This window comes from Lytechinus pictus, chromosome 16 (genome assembly GCF_037042905.1).
Source record: "Lytechinus pictus isolate F3 Inbred chromosome 16, Lp3.0, whole genome shotgun sequence".
Lineage (NCBI taxonomy): Eukaryota > Metazoa > Echinodermata > Echinoidea > Temnopleuroida > Toxopneustidae > Lytechinus > Lytechinus pictus.
Genome location: NC_087260.1, coordinates 10845508 through 10857374, shown reverse-complemented (window position 1 = coordinate 10857374; position 11867 = coordinate 10845508). Strand labels below are relative to the sequence as shown.

The following is an 11867-nucleotide window of genomic DNA, read 5'->3' as shown; positions in this document are numbered from 1 at the left end:
CCACATGTATACATCACAAAGAGAACACCAGATGTCACCATATACTCAAAGTTAAAGGGATGGTCCAGGCTGAAAATATTCTTATCTCAATAAATGGAGTAAAATTCACAGAGCAAAATGCTGAAAAGTTGATCAAAATCGGATAAAAAATAACGAAGTGATTGAATTTAAAAGATTTGCATTATTCCGGTGAAACAGTTCTAGACATGTCTTCATGAATATTCATTAGGTGGTCTGATGTCACATCCCCACTTTCTTTTTTTCTTATGTTATTACATGAAATCATAAATGTTTCATTTTTTCATACATGTGTAAATGATGTGTCTCCGTTATGATGAAATAAGTTGCAGAAATCAATAACTAATGCACTTAATCAGGTGTCAATCAAATTGTTATAGTTCTTGGTAGAAAATGTTTGAATAAACCTAATTTCATATACATGTAATGAAATATAAAAGAACAAGTGGGAAGATATGATATCATCAGCCCACCTAATGAATATTCATGATGACATGCCTAGGACTGTTTCACCTATTAATGCAAATCTTTAAAATTCAATAACTTTGTTATTTGTTATCCGATTTTGATCAAATTTTCAGCATTTTGCTCCGTGAATTTTACTCTATTCATTGAAATAGAAATATCTCCAGCCTGGACCATCCCTTTAAAGTATTCAACTTTTGATGCAATGTAGACATTCTTATTAAATCTGCTGGTACATGTTGCTGGACGACTAGTTTAGTTTTACATAAAACAATACCATCAGAACCCCGTAACACGCGGAGAGGTCAGCTATCAATTGCTGGTTTTAAATCTACATGTAGCGTACGATCAATTGCTAAGTTTGGTGTTTCGGGTTCCGGTCAAGGAGGGACAATGTTCAGTGACTGGTATTAGGTTCTTTGCTGAAGTTGCCACTTGATCTAACAAGAAATCTTTACTGGTAATTCCAAAAATTAATACTCAAATTCTATGGCTCATGTTCTTTCAAAATGTCATCTGCAGAGCTTTGGAACGACTTGCCTGATATTGTGAAACAAGCTGATACTGAAGAATTATTTAAAGTCCCTTTTGAAGACATTCCTTTTTGTCAGATAAGATATACATGTACACCATTCCTCTGTAAACATGTGTTTCCTTCTCTTCTAAAGTGCATAGAGACGTGATGTTATCACTGTGATATGCGCTATATAAGCAAAGTTTATTATTATTATTATTATCATTATCATCATCATCATTATTACTATTAATATTATCATTATTATTATTATTCCTCTAAACAGGATCAAGTCCGTATTTTTTCTTGAATAACTTTGCTTTAACAAAAAGCACTAAGTAATTTCAAGTGCAACTAGAAACTTTACACTACTAATGTATTATTATTATTATTATCATTATTATTATTGTTGTTGTTCTACATCCGCTTTGTATACTTTCTGTGTGGTCCAATCCTACATACATGTAGTCTAATCCCTGTTTGTCTACAACCAGTTTACAGAGATACCAAGTTCAAAGACCAGGGCCCCGTCTTACAAAGAGTTACAACTGATCCAATCAATCACAACTATGGAGAGCCAGCAACGTCAACATCTAATATACATGTTTGTTCAAAATACTTTCTAAAAATGATGAATATTCATACATTCATTTTTATTCTGGACAATTCAGCATGCTTCTCTTTATTTTCATAAGACACTGAGCAAATTTCCTGTAGAAAAAAAAAATGACATTGATGGATTTCCATATCATTGCGATCGATTGGATCAATCGTAACTCTTTGTAAGACGGGGCCAAGCTGTATGTGAGATTTTCTGTGACCCAGTGTGAGATTGCAGGCATTGTGTATAATCTACATGGGGATAGCCTGGGAAACGGGCACGAGGAGATTTAGAGGGATGAGCAAGCATGCCCTTGCTCGTGGATCAGAAGCCTTTAAAGGGATCTTACAGTGCAAATCCTCTCTGAAGAAAACCACCACTAAGAATACCACTGAATGTAAATGCGATGTAACTACCACACCCTTGCTATGAAGGCATTACGTGGGGGAACACATAAAAATGAAAATAGAACTTTGCCCTGGTTTGTTGCCATATGCTGTTACCATGGAAGTATCTTGCATGTCTTCACTTCAAAACCAATGTGTGTGCCAATTATCATGAGCATTGGCGAAAACTGAAGAAATTTTTGCGCCGAAAGTTTCTTCTTTGAAGTATTTTCTTGATATTCTATTATCATGGCAACACAAAATAAGACACATTCTAAACATGTGTCTTGCACATCTGCACTCCATGTCCAACAAGTGTAATTGGTCTCATTATCATTGGGCAACAAGAGTGTTGCGAGGGCGAGCACATAACGCGGAAATGGAGTTATTGGTCAAGCAAGAAAAGTGAAAGGTGGCGATTTGACCTTTTGACCTCAAAATCTATAGGCTTCCTGGGATCCATGCTAGTATCAAACCTACCAAATTATATGAGCTTAGCTTAAGTTAAACTGAAGTTACGGCATTTACAAGGACTTCAGAAGAGTGAAATGAAGCACATGTCACATTAGACCAAAAGCTTCGGTCTCTGTTATGTTGGTTGTTCCGCTGAACTCCATTGGCTCCACTCACCAAATACAGAGACCGAAGTTCTAGCGCGATCTGTACAGGGGACTCAATGGCCATATGTTTATGTACTAAGTTCGGATAAAACAGGAAAGTGAAGTTTCGCAACAGCCGAAGTAAGTCACTGTTTTTTCCCCTTTTAAGTTTATTTTGGTGCATTTCAGGCCAAAACGGAATAATAATCTTTATTTTGGTACTGTACTTTTTATATATTTTTATGAAATAAAGACAAAAATCAATGAGCCCCGTCAGGGGGATTTTGCATTGTTAACCCCCTAATGGTGGCTGCACGATAGCGAGCCGTCTGTGTACGAGGAGAAAAAAAAAAAAAAATGTTAAAAAACTCCTCGAAACAGACGGCTGCCAGCTGTCTAATGTCACATGTGACCTTTTGACCTCAAAATCAATAGGCTTTCTTGGGATCCATGCTAGTATCATACACACCAAATTATATGAGCCTAGCTTAAGTCAAACTGAAGTTATTGCATTTACAAAGAAAAGTTAACGGACGGAAGGAAAGACAGACGGACACCGAGCGTGATACCATAATACGTCCCATCTAGGACGGGCGTATAAAAACTGAGGAAGTGATTCAATCTGCAAGGTCTGCACCCAACTACCCAACCTTACATCGACCCCAACATACCCCTTTCAATCTTCGTTATGCAGGGGCGTGAAGAAAATTCTCAAATTACAAGTTCTGAGAGAAGCAGGGGTGTGAGTGGTCACAAATAAAAAGATCTGTTGAAAAAGTCTGAAATAGAAAGAGCTCCCATACTTTTTGTACAGAGGAAGGCCAAAAATAAGCTGAAATTAAGCTGAAAATAAAAAAAAAAAAAATCTGAAATCAGATAAAAATCTTAACTCTCACACCCCTGGAGAAGATAAAAGATTAATTACATAATAGTAATACTACCTTCCAGAGCAATATAAACTGTACATATATATCGGTACACATCTAATCAGAAACCCAATTCACTGAAAATAAAAACTACCAGTAGTTGCTACAAATAGTTTGTCTTGAAAATTTTCGATGGGGGATACTGGTAACAGAAAGGACTATCATAGGCCAAAGGTGGAGACGCCAAGACTTTGAATATGTTGGCGTCTCTGCGTTTGAGTTAAAAAATACAGTTGACAGCTCAGCGATTGTTCCTCAGCTCAGGCGGTCATTAAAACATTGCACAGAGCAATTTCAAGAAGAGCACAGGGTAAAAAATTACTGACGTCACTTTGCAGTTGAACTGTCCAGCATGTCATAAATAAAATAGAAATGTTGGCATCATTATCTGTACAGATGTTTTCATGCCATTGTAGGATGACTGTGTATCGTAGCCATGGAGACCTGTGTTGTGGTGTATCGCAACCATGGAAACCTACCAAGCTAATTCCTCATCGTTGTAAGTTATCCGCTTCTGACTCTGACATGGCTTCGCATTCCACTTTGATCTCAACTGGGTAAAGAAAATGATGGAGAAAAAAAATGTGTAAACTTGGCAATTATATCAAAATCTCAGAATTTCAGGCATCATCTTGTATTTCCTCATAGAAATCTGGGCCTCATCATGCCACAAAGGTTAGCAATAAATCGCAAATTGCAACGGCCCATCAAGATCATCGTTGCATGCACATTTTGCTCAGTAGACTAACAAGGAACCAATCAGAATTGTTCTCTCAAATTAACGATTAATCGCTAACCTTTGTGTTATGAGACACTGGGCCGGTATTCAATTCAGAATACTGATCGATGAAGTAAATCACTTAGAAATTTACTTGGCGAAGCAAGCAAATATACTAATATTCAGATCACTGCTAAGTATTTTCTTCATCAAGCCAGCTTTAAGCACTTAAAGCACTTACTTGAATAATAATACACACTTTTAGTAATATACAGAGTAGTTTTAGCACATTTGAGCATTATAGCATTTTAACATTTATGCATATCTTTATCATGATGTTTAAAATATTATAGAGTAGTTTAAGCGCTTTGTATTTCGCAAAAAAGGGTGCTTTATAAATAGGAACTATCATTATCATTTTAAGCAAAATAATTGTGATGAAAATTATTAATCATTAAAGGTAAAAGAAAGTAGTTGCAGCAAACAATTATTTCATTGAGAAAGTCTTTTAAATCAATCAGGTTAATTGTCAAAATATTATCATACATCTAGATCTGTTACATTAATGTAAACTTATCTTTGTAAATCATGAAATATTAGCTCAAAATTGATAATTCTGATGATCACTAACACAGAAAAGCATTTGTGGGACAGTGTATTAATATTGCTTGAAAAATACCCAACATTTGATGGAATTCCATGCTTATTTTACTCATTTCTCAGCAATTACGCATTTTCTTCCAGAGCTATTTTTTAATTTATACATACAAACACTGAGGGTAATTTCATTGGATTCTGTTCGGGCTCATTTTGAGATCGTTACCACAACTGGTATTTATCTTTAATTAATGTGAAATAAAACCACGAATAGAAGTATCTGTGAGTACTAATACAAAGCCACAAAAACACTATCTAGGAAAAAATTGAAAGTATAGAAAAATAGCACAGCACTGAAAAGCTTGAAGACTTACTTCCTGCGGCAGGCTCTATTCCTTCATATTCCAATCTCTTCGACGGTGATATCGAGGAACCATCTTCAAGACCTTCAATGTCAACCAGGGAATCGTTCCCAGGCTCGGATGATTCTGGACAAAAAAAACCCATAAACATGTCTAGCATTTGAACTCCACGGTACACCACAAAATCAATTTCTCTATATGTTGCAAAAGTGAAGACTTTAACAATGCATGTCATTCAAAACCTAAAAAGTAACAATTTTGTAATATCAATATGTAGCAGGGAAATTCAACCCTAAAAAGACTGGATTATTTAGACCATGAAAATGAGGGGGGGGGGGATGATTAAAGGTTAAGATCTCAGCAGTTGACCAAGCAAATGTGACAAAAATCAGCATGCCTGTTTCCGATGGCATAATCTACAAAAATTGGCTGAAAATCCCCCAACTAATTAATAATGCTAAATTGCAATTCATTTGAAAAATCAACGGTTTGCTTTAATTAACAAAATGAAGTCCCCATACTACTAATAAACGGTTGAACTAATAAATTGTGGGTGACTTAAAGATGAGCAGTCTACAACCCCCCTGCCTACTTTCAGGGGGGGGGGGGGGGGCACTCCGTTATAGAATTTACAAATCCACACTAAACAAGTTTTATCCATTAATCAAATTTATACCCTATTCAAGTATTTTCGCATGCTGTTTTGATAATTTTCCCCCCTAAACAATGTTTATGACAATTTCCCTCAATTAACCCTATCTAGGCCGGGGTATTTTGGGAGATCATATGGCCGGGGGGGGGGGGGGGGGGGGGGGGCCTTCCAGGAGATCTCGGCCGTCGATCGCACGATCGCGCCGAAAATTGACACGCAGCTTGCCTGGAACATAATCTACAAAATCCTGTATCAATTTATTTCATGCAAATCATTATCTATTAATTATGCTAATTTATGCGTAATTAGTATGCAAAATCATACTTTTTCCTCTTATTTCCTAAATAAAGCTCCAAATGTTCCAATTTTTATTGTAGAAACTCTTTGTGGTGTTCTCAGCAAATGAACATGAAAAAAATTGCGATATCAGAATAATGTCTTATGTATTATATTGTTTTTTGCAATTTCTTATGTATTTCTTTGTTTCTTGGACCTTTTGTTTTTTATTGCTTTTTCAATGAACTTTGTCGGGGACTCTTTTGAGATCATAAACAGCATAAAATAAATCCATTTAGACCAGCAAAACTAAAAATAATCATACAATTATGATTATGAGTTGAAAACCCAATTTGCATTGACTTTGTACACGAAATCATGTTTTATAGCAATTTTTGGTCTGACATGCACTTACAAAATGTTGCGTAATTTCGGAACCGCGTACCCAGTCCTCGCAAATTTAGTCTCAAAAGGTGCGCAAGACTTAAAAGTAAAAAGTCAGCGAGCGGCGCAGTCAAAAAATTTTGCACGGCGAAAATATTGCACGAATTGTTGAGGCTAACCTCTAACCACCTTAAAACATTTAACCTTAAGCAAAAAATATCATTATGCGATCGAGAGATCAATGTTTGATCAAAGTCCAACAAAGTCTCCAGCAGACCAGGTGGGATTACCAACGAACAAGTTTTTTTTTTAATTTACCATGTTTTATCCTCTTAGCAGGTGGTGTAGTCGGCGAGGAGCGTGCTGGAGCATGGCTGGCCATCAATGTGAGGCCGGTAGACGGCTCTACGTGACCCCTGTCCACTCTCTCCTTCCTCGTGTTGGCATCAAGGGATTTCCTCTTAATGGCTGCCCTGATCTGAGATCTACAACAGAGGAAGAAAAAGAAAAGAATATACCGGTAATGGTGATGATGATCAGAGTGAAGACAGTGAAGGCTGATGATGATGGTGGCGATCATGATGATGACGGTGGCGACGATGACTGTGATAATAGTAATGATGATGATGGCAGTGAAAATGGAGATAATGGTGGTGGTGGTGATGATGATGGTGGTGATGATGATGATGATGGTGATGATAATGATCGTGGTGGTAATGATGGTGATATGGTAACGACGATGACTGTGATAATGGTTATGATGATGGTGGTGAAAATGGAGATAATGGTGATGGTAGTGGTGATGATGATGATGTTGAAGATATTTATGATGATGGTGATAATGCCGATGATGATATGGTGATAGTGATGAAAACTGTCATAATGGTAAAGACATTAGAATGTTGGTGAAAATGATGTGATAATGATGATAATGATAATGGTCACAATGATGATGATGATAATATGCAAAATTTAATAACCTGCAATTTGAAATTTCTAATTGCTGTATACTTTTACCCCTGCTATGATCAGGTGCTTGAGCATTCAAGGAATTCCTTCCTTACCAGGTACCCATAAAATACACATGAATTCTAAGTGGAAAATATAGCTAAATGTCTTGCAAAAGGGATATGGGTGCTGCTGTGGGATTATTGATCATGTTTTCAGTGATTCTGCATTAACTGTACCCAAAGGGTAATCTCATTGCATTGATTGATTTATAGAATGATAGAACTGGAAATGAAATGGAGATAGAAATGGAAATAGAATTGGAAATGAAATTGGGAAAGGAAATGAAATGGAAATACATGTAAAATGGAAAATGAATTGAAAATGAAATGGAAATAAAATGAAAACATGGAAATTGAAATGGAAATAGAAATGGAAATAAAATGGAAATACATGTAAAAATGAAAATGAATTAAAAATGAAATGGAAATAAAATAAAAATAGAAATGGAAATACATGTAAAAATGAAAATGAATTGAAAATGAAATGAAAACATAAATCGAAATGAAATAGAAACGTAAATCGAAATGAAATAGAAATGGAAATGAAATGGAAATTGAAATGAAATGAAGTAATACTTACACAGTTCTTGTCTTGATGGTTTCACTGATCTTGTGAAGGTCATCCCCAAACTGTTTGATAGCATTCTTCAGCATCTCAACCTCCTCATCTGTCCACTTGCCACTATCAAATTCAATTCAAAGGATACACAAATAATAAATATTGATAACTATGATATGCCCTGACAGATACAGATACATACAGGTCTTAAAATATATGGATAAAAAAAAATAAAAGTCTGCTGAATTTGTTTTGTAGGGTTATGGGTTTCTTTAAGTAGGCCTATTCTTTTATTGCTTCTTCCAGTGAATACAAACATAAACTGACTTCATAAGTACCTTGTAATTAATAAACATTAATTCATAAATCGATTTGATTGATCCATTAATTTTTCCAAAGAGAGAACTGAAAGAAAATAATATAATACAGAAAATAGAGAAAACACACACACTCGCAGATCCCACACACACAAAAAAATACACCCTGCCCCCCCCCTTCTCACATACCTGACAGGGGTTTGATCGCTAGTAGGATACAACTGCATCGTCAGTTCACCAAGCTGAGTGAACGCTGAACCAGCCGCCGAGAAAATCTCCCCTACCTGCAAAAAAAACATTCAAACAAAATGATTTTTATATCATGAAAAACATCATCAAATTGTTTAGTAGAACAGTTTTTTTTTATTTAGTCGTCAAAGGTATCTCTAACTACATGGCTTTACGCAAGGCTCGACATTAGCGGTGGCCCGGTGGCCCGGGGCCACCAGAAATTCACATCGGGCAACCATTATTGATAAAATGTTAAGTTTTGGTGGCCCGAATCGGGCAACCAATAATTTTCAAAAGTAGCGCAATTTTTCTCCCGATTTTGCACGCATTTATCAACTTTTTACAGTTCAAATTGCAACCCAGTTCGTCATGCGCCCTTTTTGTTGATCTACACACAAATACACACACACAGTTTGCATATTAGGCCTACAGTTATAGCATACAGTAGCTATTATCCAGCCAGCCGCAACGGCCGGCTGGCGTGAGCTTTGCATGAAGCCACTGCATACAGAGCTCTGTGCTCTAGATCTAGCTCAGCCTATTCACACTCTGGGAGCTGCGATAAAAAATGTTGCTGCTTGCCTTAGAAATCTTCCACAGAACTTTGAAAATCTGAGTCAAAGTCACATTTTACACCAATGAAATGACATTCTACAGTCTATATTACGAAAATTTGGTGTACCCTGATTATTTGCAAGCATTAAGAAGAGGAATTATGACCTCTCTTTTGACTACAAAAGACCGATTTCCAAATGAATTAATACACATAAAAACACATAGGCATGTACATCACAGTCCCACATGTGCATTTGTATGTATGTTGATACTTGGTTTCTTTCGAAGGTGTGTCTTTTCTAGCCAAAAATAAACAGACAGTTTCTTTCTTTCTTGTTTATAAATGACTTCTTAAACCACTCTTGAGATACTTTGGGAAGGCATTTCATTGATATGAAATGTGAATTTTTTCAACATTTTGGCAAATATAGGGAAGGACTTTTCTCACACTTTTTTTCCAGATATAACTATTGCCGTTTTCTTCTTATTTTTTTTCTTTCATTTTTTTACAGCACTTGGTTAAACCATTTATACCCCTTCCTATTGAATATACCTGATTAAAAAATATGTTTCTACTGAAAATAAAATAATACAAACTAAAGGATATAAAAATAGAAATGTGCCATTTCCAGAAGGTAAGTGAAATTATTTGCTTGGCTTTTAATTATATTCCAGTCAGAATAGACTGTTGCCACAGCTGTTAAAAAATATTCGTAATGGCTTCTTAATTTTCCCCTTTTCCCCATGTTTATATTAATATTGTTTTATTCATTTTTCTTTCACTTTTTTTTCTCTAAATTTTCTTTTCTTTTTTTTCCCTGTTCTTTGTTTTTCCTTTCTTCATTTTCTTTCTTTCGTTTTATTTCACTTATTTCTTTTATTATTTTTGTTTTCTTTTTGTAATATACTTTATGAAAATTATTTTAATTTGTTTCCCCCTTTTATGCATTGTTCTAATTTTTACAACGATAGAAACAATTTATATTTTACCACAAGCCAATTAGCAAAAACAGCAAACAAGGTTTACATACAAGATGATAAAGTGAAAGTTACTTAGTGGTAGTGGCTGCAGAATTAATATTTCAGAAGTTTGTTTTATTAATTTTTAATGTGTTTCTTTATATTTTTCGGGCCACCAAACTTTAATATCGGGCCACCAAAAAAAATTATTTGATGGTTTTGGTGGCCCGAATGGGCCACCACCAAAAAAAGTTAATGTGGAGCCTTGCTTTACGGCTCTTGATCAAAATTCATACAAATTTGGGGCTAAGCGGGCACATCTATGCACAAATTTTGATAGTTTAATTCAGTTGGACCTATCTTTCTAGACTACAGTGAAGACGATTCTGACAACATCCAGACAGTAGTGGAAATAGAGCTATTCCAAATGGAAGCCTAGACAAAAAGCTTTGGTCTCTGTTATTGGTTGTTCCGCTGGGTCCACTCACCAATTACACTTTTACAGAGACCGAAGTTCTAACTCGATCTGTACAGGGACTCAATCAATGGCCATATGTTTATGTATTTTAAGTTCGGATAAACCAGGGAAATGGGAGTTGCGCGACAGCCGAAGTAAGTCACTGTTTTTTTTTTCCTTTTAAATTTGTTTTTTTCCCGTCTTGGTGCATTTCAGGCCAAAACGGAATGATTAATAATCTTTATTTTGGTCAGTTCTTTTTAATTATAGGTCCTAACTCCTATATTTCTAATTTTATGAAATAAAGACAAAAATTAGGGGGTATTTTGCATTGTTAATGACAGCTGCACGATCGCGGGCCGTCTGTGTACAGTGTACGAGGAGAAAAAAAAAAAAAAAAATGTTTGTTTAACTTTAATTATAAAAACTCCTTGTCCCTCAAAACAGACGCCGGACGGCTGCTGCCAGTGGCAGTGGCAGTGCCAGCTGTCTAAAGTAACTCTTTAGGCCTACTCATTAATCATTATATTCTTGCCCACATCTCGACTAACAGTAACAGTAACACACTCTGCCCTCTGCTGCTGTCCAGTCCAGTGCCCTGGTCCAGCACTGTAACTTTACACATCCTAATTCTGGTGATACTTTTTCTAGACTGTCTATCCAGCCCCACACGTACCAATTTACGTTGGAGTGACCGTATATGCCGTCCCTTTTTTATCAATAAGAAACACACAGACAATGCAAAATGCGTCTCCGCCACACAGTTCGGTCTGTAATTATCGCCCTTTCTTCTCTCTCTATCGTAACCTTTTCAATTGATAACCAAATAAGTAGGGAAAATTATATCTTACCTTCCCTGCTGAACTCATCTTTCCTACTGAAAAGCCTCAAATATGAGTGAAATAGTTTCGTAAGTTCACTATTTTGCTTTTCTAGTTCGACTCGAATCGAGTTGACGCACCGTCCTCAGCTAGTGACGTCATTGACTCATGAATATTCATTTATGATGAAGTTGGCGGCCAATATCCTGACAACTTCTGCAGAGGCGCGAATCCAGATGGGGGCACGGATTTCTGAGGGTGGGGATTCAAAGGGTCGGGGTCCCCCTCCCCTCCCATCGGCGGCGGAATAAAAAAGAGAAAAGAGGAGTGTGAATGAGTGATTAAAGAGAGAGAGAGAGTAAAAGAGGATTATCGATAAAAGTGAATGAAATAAGGGATGGTGAAAAAATTAGACAAACTTCCAGGTCATATAGATAATAAGATAAAAATTTTGCTCGC

The 11867-nt window shown here is 36.2% G+C and overlaps 1 protein-coding gene across 1 annotated transcript; it reads right to left on the bottom strand.

Moving 5' to 3' along the window:
• Window positions 1-2810: 2810 nt before the first annotated feature.
• LOC129279647 (chromatin complexes subunit BAP18-like) lies at window positions 2811-11576 on the bottom strand. The gene is made up of 6 exons (XM_054915752.2): window positions 11439-11576; window positions 8574-8668; window positions 8089-8190; window positions 6817-6983; window positions 5199-5312; window positions 2811-4062 (listed from the first exon to the last, which is right to left on the bottom strand). The coding sequence occupies exons 1-6, from the start codon at window positions 11454-11456 to the stop codon at window positions 4001-4003; spliced, it is 558 nt and encodes a 185-aa protein (XP_054771727.1). The 5' UTR covers window positions 11457-11576; the 3' UTR covers window positions 2811-4000.
• Between the last annotated feature and the right edge of the window lie 291 nt (window positions 11577-11867).

Bases quoted from the DNA above. Each gene is read 5' to 3' on its own strand.
- LOC129279647 (XM_054915752.2), bottom strand. The intron at 6,984-8,088 runs GTAAGTATTACT...CCTCTGTTGTAG, and splicing joins ACCATCAAGACAAGAACTGT to ATCTCAGATCAGGGCAGCCA. The intron at 5,313-6,816 runs GTAAATTAAAAA...TTTTTTGTCCAG, and splicing joins TGCTAAGAGGATAAAACATG to AATCATCCGAGCCTGGGAAC.